This window comes from Saccopteryx leptura, chromosome 3 (assembly GCF_036850995.1).
Source record: "Saccopteryx leptura isolate mSacLep1 chromosome 3, mSacLep1_pri_phased_curated, whole genome shotgun sequence".
In the NCBI taxonomy this organism is placed as follows: domain Eukaryota; kingdom Metazoa; phylum Chordata; class Mammalia; order Chiroptera; family Emballonuridae; genus Saccopteryx; species Saccopteryx leptura.
Window position 1 is genome coordinate 371,851,920 of NC_089505.1, and position 23,100 is coordinate 371,875,019.

The window sequence follows — 23,100 nt, forward strand, 5'->3', positions numbered from 1 at the left end:
TAGCAGGCTGGAAGCTCAGGTGGGATTTCTAGGACAACGTTGAGAAAGAATCCCTTCTTCCCTGGAAGACCCCAGCATTCTGCATTTAAGGCCTTCAACTGATTGGAGGAAGCCCACCCACATAATTGAGAGTCAGCTCCTCTAAAGTCAACGGATTGTCGACGTTAATCACATCTACCAAACGCCTCACGCAACGACCTGGCGACCGTAGACTAGCCAAACCGATTCATAAAATGTAACCGTCACAGAGGGTCAAGACGGACGGCATCCACCCCGGGAGAGGTCAACGGTGGGGCGAGACTGGAGGGTGGAAGAGGACTGAGAAGGCTAGTGGGAAGCCTGTGTCCACCTACGAGAGGAGAGCCCGGCAGAGGTCCTCAATGAAGAGCAGAGGGTGTGAAGCAAAGACCTGCTGCTCCACTGAAGAAACCGAGGCACGCTGGTTCCCAGGGCCAGAGTGACTCAGCCAGGACGGCGGGTCTAGGGCAACGGCGGAGGGTGGGGGCAAGCCCCGCCCCCCCACTGTGAGGTCCAGGTAGAATGCTCAACTTAGACTGGCCCCAGCCCTGGCTGGCCTTCAACCCTGTCCTACCAGGAGGAGCATGCCTTCTGGCTTAGACCTGGACTTCACCATCCTCTGCTGTTTGAGAACAGATGTCTGCAGAGCCAGTGGAAGTCATGAAGACAGGACCTGGCTTGACTCCCAAGGTTGGGCCCACAAAGTTTCCTCTGTGTAGGCAGCTCTTTAAAAAAAAAAAAAAAAAAAAAAAAAGTTGTGCATCACGACTCAGAGACCTGAGTTCCTGGAGCATGACAAGGAATGCAGTCTGGTTCCTGAAGAACTATTGTCAGGAAAGAGCAAGGAGCCGAAGAATAGAGCTATGGGCACAGAGGGGCGCAGCCAGGGGGTTTGTCAGAGGGCTCAAATCACCAGAAATGGAAACTCCCAGTGTCCAGAGAGCTGGCAGTCAGAGACACCGAGCACCTGAGGTCAGAAGAAAACAGGGTCCAGTGTCCGAGGTCCAAGACAGAACGTCCCCAGGAGAAGGCTGACCGGCTATACCCGGGTGCGCACAAGACTGGACGGAAAGGGCACCCTGGCCCGGAAGTAGTTTTCATTCAACAGACTACCTACCCACACTGAGTGCCCGCCTATACCGCACCAGGCCCTTTGCTGAATTCTAGGGAGTCCCACCATCCCTGCCTTCCATGTACGGAGAATAAAACAGTCTTAACGAGCTAACAGACAGAGCCAGTCAGTGCTATGACAGAGAACACACCTGCGGGGCAGCGATTCCTTCGCCAGGGGGTTGAGAGGAAGCTTCACCGTGAGGGCTGGGGGGCACTCTGACCTGGAAGCTGCCCGGACAGAGGAGTCCGTCCACTCTGGGCCCAGGCCGTCCCTGTGCACACAGACCTGGGGCCACAGAGCGCTGAGCCTGTCAGAGCAGACAGGGTGAGGAGGGCACAGCCTCTGACCTCACAATGCCCACCGGACCAGCCTTGCAGCTTGCAAACTCTGGAGCCCTCCTCCAGCCGGGGGGCAAGGCCCGGGGCCCTGGGCAGCCTCCAGGTGCGGTGCCCCCTGTGGTGGGCCGCACCCCTTCCCGCCGCCCGGGGGGCATGTCTCTGCTCACCAATTACGAGGGGCTCCGGCATCAGATCGAGAGGCTGGTGCGGGAAAACGAGGAGCTGAAAAAGCTGGTGCGGCTCATCCGGGAGAACCACGAGCTCAAGTCGGCCATCAAGACCCAGGCGGGCAGCCTGGGCCTCAGCGGGTTCAGCAGCGGGCTCGGAGAGGCGGCCACCGGTCCTCAGCGCCAGGGTAACTGACTGTACGAGCGAGGCCCGAGTTCAAGGAGAAGGGGAAGGGGAGGGGAGGCTGCACCCAGGAGGGAGGACGGTGTGCTGGGGGTCTCAGGAGGAATGTGCGGGGAGGAGCATAGATAGTGACACCCGGGCAGGACAGTGTCCCCTCCCCCAGGTGAGAGGAAGGGTAAGGACACAGGACCATTGGAATGAAAGGGCAAAACGAGGCACCGGTCCACCGGTCACCTCCACCTGGTGGAAGGAGCCCCCGGCTCCACCTCTCTGCTCAAGCTGTATCTCCCAGCGGCAGCTGCATAGAGGAGAATCACCGGGCTCTGGAATCCAAATGTGCTGGCCTACTGGGCCCCATGTGTCACTCACCCCAGCCTCTCACCCCCTCTCCTCCACTGCTCACCCTGAGCACCCTGTTCCTCTCCATTCCTCTCCGCTCAGAGATGGCCAGTGGGCCACTGACAGACGACCCAAGGGTGGAAGGGAGCCAAGGGCTGGACACTAGACTGCAGCCGGAGGTGTGGGAAGTGGTGGGCGACCAAACCCTGGGGCGGGAGACTGACCGAGTCGGACGAGACAGGAATGGGCCAAGAAGTGACCAGTGTTTTCAGAAAAACAGTTGAAGTGATGATGATCGGCAGAGTCAGACCTGGAGCTTACGGACTGAGCCGGAAGGGTGGGTGCTCGGAGGCCGGGGAGGCCAGAGAGGGGCCCATTCGCAGCTGAATGGGGTGTCAGGAACAAGGCAGGGGTTGGAAGAAATGGAAAACTGTGGGCAGAAAGTGGATGGCATTGGACAGGCCAGAGGGAACATTTCTGGGGGTGGCAAGATGCCAGGGTGTGGCAACAGGAGTCGGTGACGGTCAGCGTGCCGGTGAAATTAACATAGGGCTAGAAAGCCATGAAAAATGCTGGTGGTTGTTACATCCACCCCCACACACCCCCACACACACTACAAAGTTCTTCCTGCCCTGTCCTCTGCCTGCTAGACCCCACTTTGTTCTCAGTCAGGTGTGAAACCGTCTTCTCTCCTGCGAGGACCCTGCCCTTTCAGTCTCTGCCATTTAAGCCTCCTTGCAGCTTGCCAGTGACCTCTGACACTGCTGTCCTAGAAAGGTCACAGGTGGCTTTCTTGGTGCCATATCCTTCTGAACCTCTGCATGGCATTTGGGACTGAAAACCCTTCTCTTTCTGAGTTCCAAGAACACCTCTGGTCCCCCACGGCTGCCCCAGGCCACTCAGGCCCTGCCCTCCACCCCCAGCAAGCTCGCCCCTGCAGCCTTCAACCCTCCACTAGAACTGGAGATGCCCCCAGAGGCTCTTGCAGGCCCAAGGAGTCCCTGATATTTAGCTCATTGCAAACTAAACACATTCCTTCTCCTTCTCCTCCTCCTCCTCCTCCTCCTCCTCCCCCTCCTCCTCCTCCTCTTCTTCCTCCTCCTCCTTCTCCTTCTTCTTCTTCTTCTTCTTCTTCTTCTTCTTCTTCTCCTCCTCCTCCTCCTCCTCCTCCTCCTCCTCCTCCTCCTCCTCCTCCTCTTCTCCTCCTCCTCCTCCTCCTCCTCCTCCTCCTCCTTCTCCTCCTCCTCTTCTTCTTCTTCTTTTTAAATTTTTCCATTGATTTAAGAGAGAGAGAGAGGAAGTGGGGGAGAGAGGAAGAGAGAGGGAGAAGCATCAACTCATTTTCACTTAGTTGTTCCATTTAGTTGTATATACTCATTGATGGCTTCTCAAACCTGCCCTGACTGGGGGGGTTGAACCTCTGGCACCAGGTCTATGCTTTACCCACTGAGCAATCCAGCCAGGGCCTGACACATTCTGATAAAGAAGAGCTTGTCCTTTCCACCAGGATGCTGAAGTGAGAAAGCTGACTTCTCCTGCTACCTCCCCACTGGGTTCCCTGCCACCCAACCTGGCTATGGCATCATACCGGTCTAACAGCCCCCTCCTCACTGATCACAAGTACACAGACCCCTTTTGTTTGAAAGGTTCTACCATTCATGACTCTGAGACAACAGGAAGGGTGACAAAACTAATATGCACAGGGAAGTACAACGTTTAAGAACTTTCTCAGAACCTGACCAGGTGGTGGCACAGTGGATAGAGCATCGGACTGGGATGCAGAGGACCCAGGTTTGAGACCCCGAGGTCACCAGCTTGAGCGCGGACTCATCTGGTTTGAGCAAAGCTCACCAGCTTGAGCCCAAGGTCGCTGGCTCCAGCAAGGGGTCACTCGGTCTGCTGAAGGCCCACGGTCAAGGCACATATGAGAAAGCAATCAATGAACAACTAAGGTGCTGCAACAAAGAATTGATGCTTCTCATCTCTCTCCCTTCTTGTCTGTCAGTCCCTATCTGTCCCTTTCTCTGTCTGTGTAAAAAAAAAAAAAAGAGCTCTCTCAGAGAAAGTAAAGAACTAGATAGAGACTCTGTTTTCCTACCCTCAGGCTTAACCAAGCATAGCCTTCTCCTCTTAGGTTTGATTATTAAGAAAATCCTGGAAATATCTCTGGTTTTCCTACTCCTGGAGGGTCACGCTTGGTGAGGTTAGGAAGGTCTTTCTGCAGGAGGTGATCCCAGACAGCTGGTGGGGAAGGGAACAAGAGGCACCCTGGGTGGAGGAGCACCTTGTGAAAGGCCTGGCCCCGGGGTGCAGGGATAAGAAATAGATCAGTGTAGGTAAAGCCCAGGCTCCGTGTATGTCTGTTGAGTGTGTGGTGCGTGTGAGAGGGTGTGGGTGTGGGTATGGAGTAGGGGGTTAGGAACATGTGTGGTGTGAATCACCTCTCTGTTGTCTCAGTCATTAGCAGGGGTGTGTGAGCATGTGAGTGTGGCGTGTGTGTGTGTTGCATGGTATGTGTATGAAATATGTGGTACAGGTGTGTGGCTGGTGAGGATGGTATGTGTGTAATACGAGAATGTATGTGAGACTGTATGGTACTGTTGAGTGTGGGAAATATGTGTGGCATGAGTAAATGAGTGCATTATGTGTGGTGTGTGTGATTGTCTTGTGAGTTGCTGTGTGATAGTGTGTGAATGTGTTTTTATGGGTGCTATTGATATATATTAATGTATGAGTGTGTTTATGCAGTGTGTGATGTGTATATGTGAGGAGGGTGTTTGCATGTTGGGGCCAATGAGAGGTGTAAAAAAAATGTAGCTAGAGCCTGGTCAGGCGGTGGCACAGTGGATAGAGTATCAGACTGAGACGCAGAGGACCCAGGATCGAGACCCTGAGATCGCCAGCTTGAGCACGGGCTCATCTGGTTTGAGCAAGGCTCACCAGCTTGAAGCCCAAGGTCACTGGCTTAAGCAAGGGGTCACTCGGTCTGCCGTAGCCCCCTGGTCAAGGCACATATGAGAAATCAATCAATGAACAACTAAGGTGCCGCAACAAAGAATTGATGCGTCTCATCTCTCTCCCTTCCTGTCAGTCTGTCCCTATCTGTCCCTCTCTCTCTTTCTGTTTCTGTCACACACACACACACACAAAATGCAGCTAGAGAGATCAGCAGGCATTGATTGCCGAGGACTGCAAGTGACATGCTAAGGAGTTTGGACTTGTTTCTAAAGGCAATAAGCAGACGCTGGCAGTTTCTAACAGGGAGTAAATCATGTTTGTGCTTCAGAAAGATCATTCCAGCTGCTGTGGGGAAAATGGATTCGAGGGAGACACGAGGGAGGCAGGGAGATGGGTTAGACTGAGGCTGTGCCGTCATCCAGGTGGGAGAGGGTGGCGTGAACCAGCAGTGGACAAAAACACTGATTCACATTTAGTGAGAAAACTAGCTGCTTGGATGTCAGGGACAAAAGGAGGGAGTCCAGATGCGTCTGCTGCTCTGGCTCGGGTGGCTGGGTGATTTCTGGGGCCGCTTTCCGAGTCTGCAGAGCTCTCCATTCCCACGTCCAGCCACAGCAGACCCCGACGGTTGCCTCAGGCGATCTTTCTCAGACCCTTAACCACCCTTCCTGTTCCCCTCTGTGCCTTGGGACTGGCCTTCCCCATGGGGTCAGGTTCTTACTCTCTTGGCTCTCATGAGCTTGCTGTTCAATTCCTCTATCTGGGCCCACCCACCTTCTCTTCCCTTCTCTTGGGCACAGCTCCACCTCCTAGACCCTCCAGAGTTGAAGCTCTGAGCCACCCATCCATCCCCATTTACAAAGAGCACAGGAGAAAATACAGCAAGGGCTTGAGGGTGCGCACAGCAGCGTGTGGCCCAGGTAGCCCCAAGTCAGAAAAGAAGGGGTGAGGGGTGAGGGTCAGGGTCAGGGTCAGGGGTGGGGGAGCCAGCTCTCCACAAGCCACCGCATTGTGGCACAGAGCTCCAGGGAGTGCAAGAACCCTAAATTCAAACCTGACCTTTCAGGTTGTTACACAGGCTCATCTGTCAGGTAGGAAGACAGAACATAGTCATTTAACACCTTGAAAGCTTCACTGATAACTCTGGACTATTTTAACACGCAGTACCAGCCCTGTTTTTGTGCTCTTGCCCCGGGTGAGCCTGGGAGAAGGAAATGCAGTGTGGGAGGAAGAGACTGAGTTGTATTTTGGACCCTCACAGGGGTCCCCAAACTTTTTACACAGAGGGCCAGTTCACTGTCCCTCAGACCGTTGGAGGGCCGCCACATACAGTGCTCCTCTCACTGACCACCAATGAAAGAGGTGCCCCTTCCGGAAGTGCAGCGAGGGGCCGGATAAATGGCCTCATGCGGCCCGCGGGCTGTAGTTTGGGGATGCCTGAATCCGGAAGCAGTGTCGGTAGGAATCTGAAGCTCAGAACAGAGAGAGAGGTCAGGCTCAGAGAGAAAAGACTCTCAGACGTTGTTGACCTCGATGACAACTGAAACTGCAGGAGGTGGTGAGACCCTGTGAGAAGGGAGAGAGCCCAGAAAGAAAAGGGTGAGGGGCAAGATCTGAGTCAGGACAGGTAGAGGAGCTGGCAAAGGAGCGTCCAGCGAGACAGGGCCACCTCAAAAGGGTCATGTCACAGAAGCCAAGAGACAGCTTCCAAGGGGACAGAGTGTCCACAAAATAAAAACTGAGGAGGGGTCAAGCAAGAAAAGCGCTAACGACGACGACACGGTGTTATTGACCTTAGTCAGAGTGACTTCAGACTGACCACAGGAGGGAAAGGCCCAGGCGTGAGGTGAGGCGTGAGGGAGGAAACAGAAGAGAATGAGGAATGGCTTTTGGAGTCCAGAGCTTCTTCTCAAGAGGGTGGAGACCTGAGTATTTTGGTATGGGGGGGGGGGGGGCAGGGGAAGCCGTGCTGCTGACATGAAAGAGGAAAAAGCGAGAGTGGCAGGGACGAGCAGGGGCCAGAGGATGCCAGGTGGGGAGCCCGGGGCTCCAGAGGGGAAGATGGGAAAGGTGTGAACAGAGTGGAAATGGCAGAAGGCATGGGGGTGGGGACTGAGCAGTATGTCCGCCAGTGTCGTGGTGCACAGGGCACAGGCAGCAGCCACCTGCCTCCTCCAGCAGCAATGAGGGGACCGGCAGCGCCGAGGGCCACTCCACAAGGGTTTGGGCGCACTGCAGCAGGAGGTGGTGACCAGCTGGGCTGCTGGCTGGGGAGAAAACAGAGGCCCGTGAGCGAGAGGCTGCAGGGACGGCCCGCTGTCAGTGCGCCACCTGCGACCTGCGACCTGCGACCCGCGCGGGGGAGTCACATGGGGGCTGGGGGCTGAGTGAACTCCCAGGGAGGACTCCGCAGGTGGGAGGTGGGGCAGGTGGGGGGTCGCGCTAGGATCAGAGGAGGCCGCCTGAGTGCTCCAGTCTCTGGAACACCCACCCCCGTTCCCCCTCTCCCGAGCGTCCTCCGCCCTGGCCTCCAGGGCTGGCCCCTCGGTCTGGTCTCAGGACCTGTCACTACCACCCCGCAGGACCCTGTCACCCCGCAGGACCCGCCCCCGTAGGACCCTGTCACCCCGCAGGACCCGCCCCCGCAGGACCCGCCCCCGCAGGACCCTGTCACCCCGCAGGACCTGCCCCCGCAGGACCCTGTCACCCCGCAGGACCCTGTCACCCCGCAGGACCCGCCCCCGCAGGACCCTGTCACCCCGCAGGACCCTGTCACCCCGCAGGACCCGCCCCCGTAGGACCCTGTCACCCCGCAGGACCTGCCCCCGCAGGACCCTGTCACCCCGCAGGACCCTGTCACCCCGCAGGACCCTGTCACCCCGCAGGACCCGCCCCCGTAGGACCCTGTCACCCCGCAGGACCCGCCCCCGCAGGACCCTGTCACCCCGCAGGACCCGCCCCCGCAGGACCCGCCCCCGCAGGACCCTGTCACCCCGCAGGACCCGCCCCCGCAGGACCCTGTCACCCCGCAGGACCCGCCCCCGCAGGACCCTGTCACCCCGCAGGGCCTGCCCCCGCAGGACCCTGTCACCTCGCAGGACCCGCCCCCGCAGGACCCGCCCCCGTAGGACCCTGTCACCCCGCAGGACCCGCCCCCGTAGGACCCTGTCACCCCGCAGGACCTGCCCCAATTTCCTCTTTCTCTTTCTCCTCTCCCGCTGCCCCAGCTCCCTGGGAACCCTCGAATGGAGCAGCCTTTGCTCACCCGTCTACCCTCTGTGCGCGTCCAGCCTCCCGTTCTGTCCTCTGGGTCGGAAGCAGCCGTCTTCCAGCCGCCCTAAGGCTCAGGCCCCGCCCATCGATCCCCGCCCCCGTCGCGCTGACCCCGCCCACCAGGAGCCCCACCTGAGCCCTCTGGCTCCGCCCTCACGCGGCGCCCCGCCCCTGCGCTCGGGCCCCGCCCCTACGCTTGGTCTCCGCCAGGTCGGGGGTCAGCCCGGGCGCCTGGTGCCTCCAGCCACCCGGTGGACATCGCCACCTTGTCTACCCCCCCCCCCCCGCCCCAGGTCTCTGCGGCCACCCCGCGCGCCGGAGGGAGGGGTCGGAGACTGGAGAGGCCCCGAGCGGTGAACAGCCCCGGGAGGCACCACGGCGGAGGCGGCGGCTGCCCAGGGCGGAGGCCGGACGAGGGAGGTGGTGTGGTCGCGGTCGGGACAGTGTCCAGGCGCGGCGGCCCCGACCTGCGCGGTGAGAATAGGAGACCGGAGGGCCGCTCCCAAGTCCCGGCCGGCCTCGCGGGAAGGACGGAGCTGCCCCCTGCTAGGAGCACGTGGGGGAGAGGATCAGTTCAGTTCAACAGTGGAAAACACCGTAAACGACACTTGGCGAATCTAGTGCATTTGCTTTTCTTTTTAACTTTAAATTGTCCGAGGTAACAAACAAACCTTCCTAGACCCGAAAGAATTCTTACATATAAAATAAACATATAAATGCAGCGAATTGAAAGTTCTCTTTTACGTTTAGATTACCGTACTAAAACCCAGGAAGATTTCAATTCACAAATCTAAATCGATTAAATACTAAGTACAAAAAAAGGTTAAAACAATCACCGGTACATCAAGCACCGGAGTACAAAGCTATGTGACTGGGATCTCCTACATGGAGGCTTAGCCCCTGGCCCCCTTAGCTCAGAAGACTACAGCTCGCACCTGATGTTCGGGTATAAGCATTACTAGTGCTCCCCAAACTCGTACCTCTGTCTCCCAGACGGAGATTTTAGCAAGCCTGCCCCTGAGATTCTCATCAGCTACTTGGACAGGTAGCAAACCCTATGGACACTGTGTCTGTGACAGAGGCCGCCACAGTCTTGGCCCTGAGCAGTGGACAAAGAGCCCAGGGGTGGGTGCACTTCTTTGGCTCCTGAACCATGAATGTGTCCTTCCTGCAACCCTAAATGCCTGTGACCCTAATGAACCTTTTTTTAGGTAACAACTTTATTGCTCTAATTCACATATCATATATACTTCATCTATTTAAAGTGTACAATTCAATGGTTTTTCATTAATTCATAGATATGTACAAACATTGTCATGATTTTAGAACATTGTCTTCACCCCAAAAAGAAACCCAGCAATCACTAATTTCTGTTTTCGTGAATTTGCCTATTCTGGACATTCCATATAAATGAAATGATAACATATATGGCTTTTGTGACTGGCCTCTTTTATTTGGCACATGGTTTTCAAGTTTTATCTGTGTTGTGGCATGAATCAGTAATTCTAGGTAGGATTAGGGTTTTTTATGGATAAGTAATATGCCATTAAGGGACACAACACATTGTGTTTGTTCATTCTTCATTTGATGGACTTTCGTTTCTTCCTTCTGGCTATTATAAATAATGCTGCTACAAACATTCATGCACAACTTTCTGTTTGAATATGTTTTCATTTCTCTTGGGTCTATATCTAGGAATGGAATTGCTGTGTCACATAGTAACTCTGTGTTTAACTGCTCTGTTTAATCGCTTGAGAAACTGCCAGATTGCTTTCCATAGTGGCTGATTTAGTTTACATTCCCCCCAGAAATAATATGAGTGTTCCAATTTCTCTGCATCCTTGCCAACGCTTATCTTTCTTTCTTTCTTTGAGAGGAAGGGAAAGAGATGAGAAGCATCAACTTGTTGTGGCACCTTAGTTGTTCATTGATTGCTTTCTCATACATGCCTTGAGGGAGAGGGAAGGGGGGTGGCTACAGCCAGGCCAGTGACCATGTCGATGTTCCCACGCTCAAGCTGGTGCCACGCTGAAGCAAGCGACCTTGGGGTCTCAAACCTGGGGCCTCAGCATCCCAGGTCGACCCTTCATCCACTGCACCACCACCCATCAGGCATTATGACTTTCTGATTATAGACATTCTAGTGGGAGTGAACTGATCTCTCACTGTAAACAAATTTATTTTTTTATTTATTCATTTTAGAGAGGAGAGGGAGAGACAGAGAGAGAGAGAGAGAGAGAGAGAGGAGAGACAGAGAGAGAGAAGTGGGGGAGGAGCTAGAAGCATCAACTCCCATATGTGCCTTGACCAGGCAAGCCCAGGGTTTCAAACCGGTGACCTCAGCATTTCCAGGTCGACGCTTTATCCACTGCGCCACCACAGGTCAGGCTCTCACTGTGGTTTTAATTTGCATTTTTCTGCTGACTAATAATGCTGAGCATCTTTTCATGTGCTTATTGGCCATTTGTATGTCATCTCTGGGAAATCTCTGTTCAGGTCCTCTGCCAATTTTTTTTATGTTGATTTTAGAGAGAGGAAGGGGTAGTGTCGGGAGCCGATCCACTAATGCTGGTTAACTAGGTCACAGCAGAAGAAGATCCACAACTGCTGGTTGACAAAGTCACAGCAAAAGAAGATAGAGTCACCGCAGTAAAGACCAACAGCTGCGGGTTGACAAAGTCACCGCAAGGAAAGGCATGATACTTCCCCCTTTAATCTTTTGAACTAATCTGGCCTTATATCCCCCCTTTTTCTGGGTGTGTGCTATTATTTGTGGCACAGGGATAATAGTACCGTACTTTCCCTGTAGATTTGTAGTAATTTCTTTGGAAATGAGACAGAGGGTGTGAGTTCCACAGAAAAGCCTGTAAGCCCCTTGAACGGGGCTCATAGACATAAGAGGCTGGCTATGATATCCCTCATAAAGGGTTAAGTTTGTAGGAGAATTCCTTCTTAATCATGTTAGAAAGAATAGATTGTGACTTGTGACTAGGTAGGAGGCAGTAGCTGTGTACAGAGCACCTCTCGGCCTTCACTTAATTCAACATTTTTCCTCCTAGCCTTTTCATGTAATAGAGTAAAGAAACATTCCTTTCTTCTTGCTTATTTAATCTGCAGATAGTGATACACTCTGAGAAGAATAGAGGTAGAACTTAACTAGTGTTTAAATATAATAAATAAGTAATATTTGACTAGACAATAGTATCTTAGATAAGGTATAATAAAATGGCCCATTGTGTGGCCTAGGATGAAAGCGCAGTCAGCAAGAAAAGAGTGTTTTACTAAGAGAATTGTCTTTTGACTAAAGGCAATTGCTAGGCTTTCTCAATGAGATGTTCTCATAAGATTTACATACTTTCCAAAATTCTTTAATAATGAGAGAAATGTAGGGAAATCCATAGAAGTAATAACAATTAATGTCTTATGTTGCTACTAGGCTATCTTGCAAGTGCACTCTGTATATCTTTGGGTGAAAGCTATTCTTAATGTTCTGTCAATTTCTTTATAGGCAAGCCTTTTAGAATCTTGTGAGAAAAAGTAGGACACTGCTTAAACTCAAAGCCATTTATCTGAGCAAACGGTTGTCCATTGTTAGTCCTTAATAATCTCGTCTGCTAATCTCTCTCTGCCCCTTAACTCACAACAGCAGTAAAGTTAGTTAACTTTTAGTACTAATACCTTAAAAGCTTTTACCGATGTTGTTATCACTATTCAAGTTATTTTGTATTTTGAATGATTTGCTACCTGGTTTGTAATTTATAGATATAAATTAACTGTTATCCAGAAACATGTAAACATAGTGAAACAGAAGCAATGATTAACACCATGTAATTGTAACTCAGTGTGTGTGTATAAAAAGGGAGCTATACTAGCATTGAGCAGAGATGCCTGGCAGTAAATGCTAACTAGAGAATAAAGAGAAAGAAAAGAATTCGGCTCTCTCACTCGATTTCGCCGACGCCGTCTCTTCCTGTGGGACCCCTGGATCCCCCCCGGGGCTGGACCCCGGCAGGGTAGAGCAAGAGAGAGAAAAATATCAATTTGTTGTTCCACTTGTTTCTTGTCTGTGCCCTGACCCGGGATTGAACCTGCAACCTTGGTGTATCAGGATGATGCTCTAACCAAGTGAGCTACCCATCCAGGGCCTATTGCTAATTTTTTAATTGAGTTACTGTATTTGTCTTTTTTATTATTGAGCTGGAAGAGTTCTTTATATTTTCTGGCTACAAGTCCCTTATCAAATGTATGACTTACAAATATTTTCTCCCGCCTGACCAGGCGGTGGCACAGTGGATAGAGCATAGGTCTGGGATGCAGAAGACCTAGGTTCGAGACCCTGAGGTCACCAGCTTAAGCGCGGGCTCATCTGGTTTGAGCAAAGCTCACCAGCTTGGACCCAACGTCGCTGGCTTGTGCGAGGGGTTACTCGGTCTGCTGAAGGCCCACGGTCAAGGCACATATGAGAAAGCAATCAATGAACAGCTAAGGTGTCGCATCAAAGAATTGATGCTTCTCATCTCTCTCCATTCCTGTCTGTCTGTCCCTATCTGTCCCTCTCTCTGACTCTTTCTCTCTTTCTCTGTAAAAAAAAACAACAACAACAAATATTTTCTCCCATCCTGTGGCTTGTCTTTTCACTTTCTTGATAGTGTCCTTTGAAACATAGAAGCTTTTAATTTTGATTAAATACAACTTATCTACTGTTGCTCATGCTTTTGGTGTCATGACCCATTGTCTATTTAAGGTCATGGAGATTTACTGCTATATCTTCTAAAAATTGTATCGTTTTAGGCAGGAGACTCTCTGCTCCTTGGCAAGGGGTCAGCAGCTCAGGGCAGTGAGCACTTTTGAGGGAGTGGGCAGCCGTGGAAGGTCCCTGTGGCTGGAGAGTAGTTGTTTAGAGAAGTGAACCTGGGAGGAAAGAAACCCTTGGTCTGGATTCCACTAAGAAGTGAGGCTCAGAGCGGTTGCTCAGCTCACTAGAGGCAGAGACAGACCCCAGACACCTTGGTACAGGCCCTGCTACAGTGCGAAGAGAGCCCGCTTGGGGTCTCAGTGCTTTCTCTGTGTCCCCCAGGTCTCTTCCTGTCCCCAGCCCCGGCTGCAGCAAATGAACCTGCCCTGGACGAAGTGGGGGTCATGGCCCTGGCGCCCCTTGCCGACGTGCTAAGCAGCCCACAGCCGAGCCCCACGGCAGGGCCCATCGTGAGCCCCCTGACGGGCCCTCTCAACACGCTGCTGCCCTGCCCAGGGCCCATATCACAGAACAACCCACTCACCAGTCTTCTGACTGGCTCTCTGAGCGGCCCCATGGCAATGCCCGCAGCAGGCACACTAACCAGCTCTCTGGGCTCGCTCTCCACCGGCCCCCTGACTCCAAGCGGCCACTTGACCAGCTCCATGCCAGTGTGCCCAGTGGGCACACTAACCAGCTCTCTGGGCTCGCTCTCCACCGGCCCCCTGACTCCAAGCGGCCACTTGGCCAGCTCCATGCCAGTGTGCCCAGTGGGCACACTAACCAGCTCTCTGGGCTCGCTCTCCACCGGCCCCCTGACTCCAAGCGGCCCCATGACAGTCCCCCTAGGAGTGTGTCAGAACAGTTCCCCGATGGCCCCTATGACAGGCACAATGGCCATTTCTCTGAACAGCCCCCTGCTCACCTCCATGGCTGCCTCTCCAGATGTTTCTCAGAACCTTCTTGCCAACCCTATGAGCAATCTGGTGCTGTCAGAGACCCCAAGGGTGCGGCTAGCAGAGCCAGTGCACGGACATTCCTCTGGTCCCCATCCCTCAGCTGGCACGGGGCCTGCTGCCACCTCCAAAGGTAACTGGTACAGGGGGAGGGGACCTCCTGCCAGGCCAGTCCCTGCTCCTGCCTCGCCCTTATCCTTCTCTCCTTTCTGCCCCACCTTGTTACCAGTACCACCCTCCACCGAACACCCCCTGCCAGCCCAGGACCGGGAGCCCCTCAGTGTGACGTTCGTGGGTGAGCCCATCAAGACCTCCACTCCTGTCAGCGCCGTGGCCATGCCCGGCTCCATGACAGCCTTCTCCTACGGCACCTCAGATGCCCTGACCCAGTCGGGTGCCCCTCAGGGACAAGCGGCCCCTGTCCCTGTCCCCACTGCCCCGACTGCCTCCCCCTCCACTGCAGTCCTTCCCTCTGCAGCTACACCTGCCCCTCAAGCTGCCAACTACAGCCCCTCGAGCACCTCCCACTCCCCCACCCGGCCCTCACCCACCTCTCACTCCGCTCCACGCAACCCCCACTCCCCGCCCCGAACCTCCTCTTCTCCGGCTTCCGTCAATGACACCCGGGGCCCACGTGTCGCTGAGACGTCTCGAAAAAGCATCCTGGACTTGGAGCGGAAGGTGGCCCACCGCAAGACCAGCAAGTTCCCTGACAGCCCCCGAGGTCAGTGCTGTAACTGGGTTCAATCCCATCCGGGGGGACCCCCAGCTGCCCTCGGAGACCCCCTCCCCCAGGCACCAGCCTGGGCTGCTGACCACTGCCACTGCCCACCCCCTCCACCCCGTGCTGTCTTCAGAGCCGAAGCAGCTGGTCTGGGAGAGGTTGGTGGGCGAGATCGCCTTTCAGCTGGACCGTAGGATCCTGTCCAGCATCTTCCCTGAGCGCGTGCGGCTCTACGGCTTCACCGTCTCCAACATTCCCGAGAAAATTATCCAGGTGTGTAGTGCCCGTCTCCCCCTCCCGCAGCCAAAGGGCCTGCCCGGGCCCCTGGCAGGAATGAGGAGCATGCTGGCCCTTGAGGGACTGAGGGGGCCCCTTGCAGTCCAGGCAGGCGAGTGCAGCAGAATCCAAGGGCACCCTGGGGTGGAGGAACCACTGGTGTTTTGTCTAAGTGACCAAGGACATCCGGGACATCTAACAGCAGGAGCCTATGGCCCCAGATGCACATGCTTTTCCAGAGGACAGGGAGGGGAGGGTGTCAGCATGGCTAGGTCTATATGCTCTCTCCCTTGGCCACTCCTGTGGCCTCCCCAGACTGAGGAGGGTGTGCAGGTGGGCTTCTTTTGGGAAATAGCCCTCTGTGCGTGCCCCCAGGCACCTGTTCCAAGCCATCTCCACCTGTGCTGTGCACCCGAGACCCAGGTATGTGATTAAGCAGGAGTGACTTTGGTTACAATGGGTTCATCTGTGCCTGTTTGAGGCTTCTTTTGCTTTTTTTGTGAAGGTGCCTTTGGTCTTTTATTTTAATGCGATCAGAATTACCCACCTTTTCCTTTATTGTTTGTACTTTCCATGTCTTGCTTAAGGCTAGAGGGTGGGGAGCAAATGTGAGCTGTCAGTCCTCTCCTCTAGTCCCCTGGGCAGGGGCGTCCCTGGCTCCCAGCTGTCCCCACGACCCGAGGGTGACCGGACCTGAACATCTCTCTTCTTCCAGATTGTCTCAGCTTCTCTTGGCCCTTCGTTCTTCGATATGAATTTTAAGATTAGTCTGTCAAGTTCCAGGAAAAGCCTAGTTTACATTTTTTTAGTTTTGCATTGATTTATAAATTAAATGGGAGAAGTGGCACATCTTTACCATGTTGGTTATTTCTACCCGCCCATCATCTCTGCTGTTTGTGTCGCTGGCCCACTTTGGCCGTGTATGGCTTGACCACCTCTGACTTTTGTCCAGGACCACTGAGGCCACGGCTGTGTCATGAGCGCAGACTGTCTATGGCTGTTTAAAAATTGGCAATTGATGTGGTAGAAGCACAATATTTATGTCTCTAAAAGGCTGCATTAAATATCTAGTTGTCAAAGACACATTTATTTGCAAGCACAAGTCTAGTAGTCCACATAGAAAGTGGGTATTAAGATCTCCATGTAAAGAGATTTTTCTATTGTTTGAAAAATGCCCATTTAAGTGGAAGAAGATATAAGTGCATCCCCCTTTGATCGGAACTTGGCTGTATAAGTCCTGCATTTCCTGGTCCCTCTGCCAGTTATTGCTTCTGCTTTAGAATTTATGTTGCTACTTAGTTAGCACTAAGTAGTCACTCTTTAGAGAGAGGCAGGAAGAGGAAAGCAGATTGTATGTAAGGCAATGCTTTTTCTTCTGGTGTTTGAGGATGTCAAGAAGCTCAGTGCGCCCTTGAGCCAGGGCCATGTTGGTCAGTTCTGGGAGCCTGTGGCTGTCACCACAACCCTCCTCTGGTCATTTTGCCCAGTGACCACTGTTACCAATTCTAGAGCCATTGGCTGCCGGAATCATACACTTCTGCCTGAGGTCCTGAGGGGTGGCTCCGCTGGAGCCCATGTGCACAGAAGCTGCCTGCGGGACCTGCATGAACACTCCCGGGCTGACCCTCTGCAGAGCCCATTGCAAGGTGACTGACATCGGTCACATGTGAGGATCATAGACAGGCATTCTAGCCTCAAGGTCGCCCTGCCTGCTCAGCTGGTCCATGTGTTGGTTCCTATTCCACTTTGCCTAGCCTTTTATTTCCTTTCATCAGAACATCTTGTTTGTTTCTCTGCACTTTGAACTCCAATATTGGTGGTTACTAGATTCTTTTTTTTTTTTTTTTTTTTTTTTGTATTTTTCTGAAGCTGGAAACGGGGAGAGACAGTCAGACAGACTCCCGCATGTGCCCGACCGGGATCCACCCGGCATGCCCACCAGGGGGGATGCTCTGCCCACCAGGGGGCGATGCTCTGCCCCTCCGGGGAGTCGCTCTGCCGCGACCAGAGCCACTCTAGCGCCTGGGGCAGAGGCCAAGGCCATCCCCAGTGCCCGGGCCATCTTTGCTCCAATGGAGCCTCAGCTGCGGGAGGGGAAGAGAGAGACAGAGAGGAAGGGGTGGGGGTTGGAGAAGCAAATGGGCGCTTCTCCTATGTGCCCTGGCCGGGAATCGAACCCAGGTCCCCCGCACACCAGGCCGATGCTCTACCGCTGAGCCAACCGGCCAGGGCCTAGATTCTTGAAATTACACAGAGATCCACTGAACCTGGTCAAACCTGGTCCTGTCCAAACCAGGGTTGCTGGTTGCACGAATGCTGTCAGCTTTAATAGAGCTCTATTTTCAATGAAAACTTAGTGACTTTCTATTTTTATTTTACTTGGTTTCCTTTCTTTCTTTCTTTCTTTACTTTATTGAATGTATGGGGTGATATTGGTTAACAAAATTATGTAGGTTTTGGGTGTACAATTCTATAATACATTATCTGTATATTGTATTGTGTGTTCACCACCCCAATTCGAGTCTCCTTCCATCACTATTAACCCCGGAAACACACTCTCTTCTACCTCCCCCACCCAGTACTCATTGGCTCTTATCACTGCACTTAGCTGTCTTTTTGTATAAGTTTGCAGATGCTATTTTGTTTTAGATTTTATTTATTGATTTTACAGAGATGGGAGGGCGGGGAGCGAGAAGTATCAACTCATTGTTGCTTCACTTTAAATCACTGATTGTGCCTGACCAGGCAGTGGCACAGTGGATAGAGCATCGGACTGGGATGCCGAGGACCCAAGTTCGAGACCCTGAGGTCGCTATCTTGAGCACGAGCTCATCTGACTTGAGCAAAAAGCTCGCCAAATTGGACCCGAGGTCACTGGCTCGAGTAAGGGGTTACTCGGTCTGCTGAAGACCCGCAGTCAAGGCACATATGAGAAAGCAATCAATGAACAACTAAGGTGTCGCAATGAAAAACTGATGATTGATGCTTCTCATCTCTCTCCGTTCCTGTCTATCCCTATCTATCCCTCTCTCTAACTCTCTCTTTTGGTCCCTATATAAAAAAAAAAATCACTGATTGCTTCTCATGTGTACCTTGACCAGGCAAGCCCAGGGATTTGAACTGGTGACCTCAGCATTACAGGTCAATTTTTTATCCATTGTGCCACCAGAGGCCAGGCAGTAAACCCAACTAAGAGTTGTCCCGGTGTTCATGCCTATTGCCTCTTCTACCCAACTGCAAAGGTCTTCTGCTTTATAGGCGATGCTAAAGCTCCTTCATTTCGATACCCTGCTCCAAGGAGACCCTGAGTTCAGCTGTATCGATGAGTGTGGTACCTTGTGTCTGTGTCCAGCTGGGTCCATGGTGCCCCCAGTATTCTCCAGAGTCCCACTCACTGGCTTGCTGATAATGTTTTTGATTTTTTTTTTTTGTAATGATTTGTCCAGCTACCTTGCCAAACACTCTTTCTAGTATCCATCACTTGCATATCATCATCTTGGCTTCTCTATGTAGGCAATCTAGGCAATCATATTGCTCAGTATTTAAGAGAAGCAGGTAGTATGGAAACCTCACCTGTTCCTGACTGGAATACACTTCTAGTCTTCCCATTAAGTATGTTGTGTGTGTTCAATCAAAGCTTTTGCCAGATCAGTGAGTTCTCAGTAGCAGATAACAGAATCCACTGAAAAGCAGATGTAAGCAGAAAAGGTTTTGTTATCAATGTTTGCGTGATCCCAGATGCTCCAGGAAGAACACAGAATTGGGTTTTGCCGTACAGTCAGTAAAAACGCCAGCATGCCAGGGACTTTTTCTAGAGGACACACCACTGCAGAAACCCAGGTCACAGGGGAGTCTGGAAATGGTTATTTTTAGCTTCGGGCCTCTTAGAATTCAGGAAGGTACTAGAAGGCACTAGAAAAGAAGCCAGATAAGCCAAGTTCAGTATCTGTCAACATTAGATTAAGAAATTTTTCCTCTCTTATATTTTTGGGGTTTTTTCTTAAACATAAACAAGTATTGAAGTTTTTAGAATGCTTTTCTGTCTCCGATGAGATGATCACATATTTTTCCCTTCTCCCTTTTCTCTTAACATACTGGGTGGGATACAGGAGAGGATAGATATTCGGATCATAAGCCACACCAATCCCTGGTGTCTTTTATTGCATTGGGATGCTATTTGTTGTTATTAATGACTTCTAGCTACGCTGCTTTTTTTAGAGACCTGTGCCACGCTGCTGTGACAAAAATTCAGGGACTTCAATAAAACAAGTGTTTATCTCTCCCCAGGGTCTTCGAGGTAACCTGTTAGGGGTCGGGGCGGTCCCAGGACGTGGCCTGGGGGACAGAGCTCGGCCCAGGGGGCGGAGCTCAGTCTTAGTCTCATCCCATTGGCTCGAACTTAGTGACGTCAGGTTTTGCTAGCGGGTGGTGGACACGTGGTCTGAGCTCGAGTTTTATTACCTCCTAAGGGAAGACAGGGACGCCTGTCCTCATCAGTGGAGTGTGGGCTTTGCCCAGTTTTGCCCTGTTTCCTGATTTCTGCTCTATTACTTCTTTCCTTCTGCTGCGTTAGATTTGCTTTATTTTTCTTTCTCGAGTCAAGCACCGTTTACTTTCCATCTCTTTTTTTTTTTTTTTTTTTTGTATTTTTCTGAAGCTGGAAATGGGGATAGACAGTCAGACAGACTCCCGCATGCGCCCGACCAGGATCCACTCCGCACGCCCACCAGGGGGCGACGCTCTGCCCACCAGGGGGCAATGCTCTGCCCCTCCGGGGCGTCGCTATGTCGCGACCAGAGCCACTCTAGCGCCTGGGGCAGAGGCCAAGGAGCCATCCCCAGCGCCCCGGGCCATCTTTGCTCCAATGGAGCCTCGGCTGCCGGAGGGGAAGAGAAAGACAGAGAGGAAGGAGAGGGGGAGGGGTGGAGAAGCAGATGGGCGCTTCTCCTGTGTGCCCTGGCCAGGAGTCGAACCCGGGACTTCTGCAAGCTAGGCCAACGCTCTACCACTGAGCCAACCGGCCAGGGCTCCATCTCTTTTGTTTTTAAATAATGCATTTAGAGCAAGGAGATACAGTATTCAGAATATTTAACACCTGGTACCACGGGAAGACCAGCTAGACGACTGGTCGGTGAGACAGGATCCAGGGCAGAGGGAGAGGATTCCACACTGTTGAGCCCGTCAAAAAAATCCAGCGGCCTAGAGCAGCAGCAGCCCTGTGTGTCTGCCACGTTGCCTGCCTGCCTCGGAATCGACCAACGGGATAGAGTAACACAGGCCTCGCCCTCTATTGCCAAATTCTGGCCATCCCCCATACGGTGGTCAGCTTGATCATTTAAAACCACAAAGCCCACCAGGAGTCTCTGCCCCTTTAGCACAGGGCCCTTCCTCCTGCTCTGCTCTGCCCTGCCTGTTTCTCGTGCCCGGGTGGGGAACAATGTCTGTGGCTCCCCCACCCAGGGGCTGTCCTACTCTGCCCCTCCACTCTCAAGGGCCCTGGTCTTATCTCTCAGCCCTCATCGCTCTCCCGGGTTCAGCACCGTAACAGGGTGGGTATAGTCTGCTCCTCACTGAATTTCTGATCCTATCTTGAGATCTTTGCACCAGCCTGGCACAGCGGGAACTCAGCCCTGGGCTGAGCAGGTCCGGAGTCTTCTCTCCCTGCATGGGCCAAGGCTTAAAGCTGTCCACCGACAGTGCTCTGTGCCATCCTGGCATAACAGGTTCACTTGCCTACCCTCCGATGTTAGCTGAGCTCCTGCAGTTTTTCCCTTTGGGGTCTGGGCACAGGCAAACTGAGGGAGAAGACTCTGAGGCCAAGAAGAAGCTAGAATCAGTGAGACAGGCCTGTCCTGGCGCTGACCAGGAAGTGAGGGGCTGGGCGTAGAGCTCTGGGCACACCTGCCAGTGCTCAGGGGTCACTTCAGCTGAGCCCAGCCATGAGCCCAGTGCTCTGCTCGCATGACCATTTGAGGAAGGGAGGACAGGGTGGTCTTCCTGTAGGAGGTGGTGCCTAAGCAGTATGCCCCGAGCATTCTCATCAGGTTAGGAACTAGTTTGGCAGGCACCTAGAAAATGGCTGAAAGGCAGCAAGCAGGACCAGATCAAACTCTTGCAGGCTGGCCCTGGCCCCGAGAGCTGGAGCAGGGGGGCTCAGGCAGGGAGACACCTCCTCCGACTTCAGACCCCGTAGTTCTGCAGGCCTGGGGGCAATTGCCTGTGAAAGGCACATCATCTTCAAGACCCAGTACACATGAAAATACAGGGCCACTGCAGAGCAGTCAACTAAATGAAAAAGGGCAGGGCCCTTTTGAGCCTGGTATCCTGTGGGACTTCCTAGGTCACAGGTCCAGGAGGCCACAGCTGGAGGGCTGGCAAGGTGGGACTGAACTGATGGTGAGAGGCTATGGAAGGACACAGCCACAGCCCGGCTGGAGGGGCACAGGCGATGAAGAAGGCGGTGGAGACAACGTAGCCACTGTCGGTCCCCAGGTCCAGGCACTGGGAGCAGACACCCAGGGAACGGCCCGACCCCCAGGTCCAGGCACTGGGAGCAGACACCCAGGGAACGGCCCGACCCCCAGTGCTGAGACAGAGCCACGTTGGTTCTGGGCCTGGGGCGGGGCTTGTACAGGGCGCGGAGGATGCTGCCTGCCTGGAGTGCAGAGGAGGGGCTTCCAGAGGAGACTGAGAGGAAGCTGGGCGGGGAGCCGGAAGGAGGTGCAGGAAAGCCCCCCCAGGTGGTACCTCCTGGGTCAGGCAATCCTGAGGGCTTTAAGAGCTCCCTCATTATCCCTGCACCCTCTGACTCCCAGCCCTGCTCCTCTGTTCTAAGTTCCTTGTGGCCTCAGCTCAGTTCAGAATTCCAGGTGGTGGTGGCGGCGGTGGGACAGGTGGAGCTTCAGGAATCTCGGCCCCTGGCCTGCCGATTATTCTGATTATTCCCCTTCCTCTTCCCTCAGGCCTCCCTGAACCAAAGCAACCACAAGCTGGATGAGGAGCTGTGCCAGACGCTGACACAGCGCTACGTGAGCGTCATGAACCGGCTGCAGAGCCTGGGCTACAACGGGCGGGTGCACCCAGTGCTGACGGAGCAGCTGGTCAATGCCTACGGCATCCTGCGCGAGCGGCCCGAACTGGCCGCGTCAGAGGGGGGCTCCTACACCGTGGACTTCCTCCAGCAGGTGCTGGTGGAGACCGTGCACCCCAGCATGCTCACCGACGCCCTGCTGCTGCTCTCCTGCCTCAGCCAGCTGGCCCATGATGACGGCAAGCCCCTGTTTATCTGGTGACGGCTGCCTGCCCCACCAGCCTGCCACAGTTCTAGGCTCTCTCTGTCCAGTTCTCCAGTATACAGACATTAAAGTTTCCCAAAGATGCTGGCCACAGGACCTGCTCCCCCTCCCAGCTTTGCTGCCTCCTTGGGTGGTTCCCTGTACCCTGTCAGTCCTGCCTGCCCTGGGGCGGCTGTCTGGGAGACCACAAGGCTCCTCTCACCTGGCAGTGGGGACAGTGGGAGCCCCTGAGACTTTGAGGGGAGAATCAGGAAGCATGAAGGAGCTGAGCTGGCAGGGAAGGTCTGTGGCTGTGCCTGCAGCACTGGTGAGATGCGTGGAGCTGGGGCCTGGGCTCAGAGCAGAAGGCAGACTGGGCACGGAAGACAAGGATGTGGGTGTGGGAGTTCCTCCCTGTGGACCAGGCAGGGATGATGGGGGTATTCTGGACCCTCACGGAGGGCAGGGGGGACATTAGAGGGAGGGGAACCAGGAGAAAGCCTCACTCAGACCTGGGCATGGGCTGGCCCCAGGGGGATGGGGCCCTTTCTCAAAGCATTCATGGCTCAAGGAGCAGAGGTGGCTCCACAGGATACCAAAACCGCAACCCACCTGCAGCAGGGGCAGAGGTGAGGAGCACAGGCAGGATGGGAAAGCGGAACAGAGCAGAGAAGTGGACGGCGTAGAAGGGGACACCGAGAGATAACCTGTAGCTTCTGGTGGGAAGGAGGATGTGAATGGTAC

At 53.7% G+C, this 23,100-nt stretch overlaps 1 protein-coding gene across 1 annotated transcript; it reads left to right on the forward strand.

Annotated features, from left to right (window-relative positions):
- The first annotated feature begins 1,623 nt into the window (after positions 1–1,623).
- SPATC1 (spermatogenesis and centriole associated 1) lies at positions 1,624–22,416 on the forward strand. The gene is made up of 6 exons (XM_066379740.1): positions 1,624–1,825; positions 13,469–13,703; positions 13,896–14,215; positions 14,312–14,806; positions 14,940–15,079; positions 22,045–22,416. Exons 1-6 carry the CDS (start codon positions 1,624–1,626, stop codon positions 22,372–22,374), a joined length of 1,722 nt encoding a protein of 573 aa, XP_066235837.1. The 3' UTR covers positions 22,375–22,416.
- Positions 22,417–23,100: the final 684 nt, after the last annotated feature.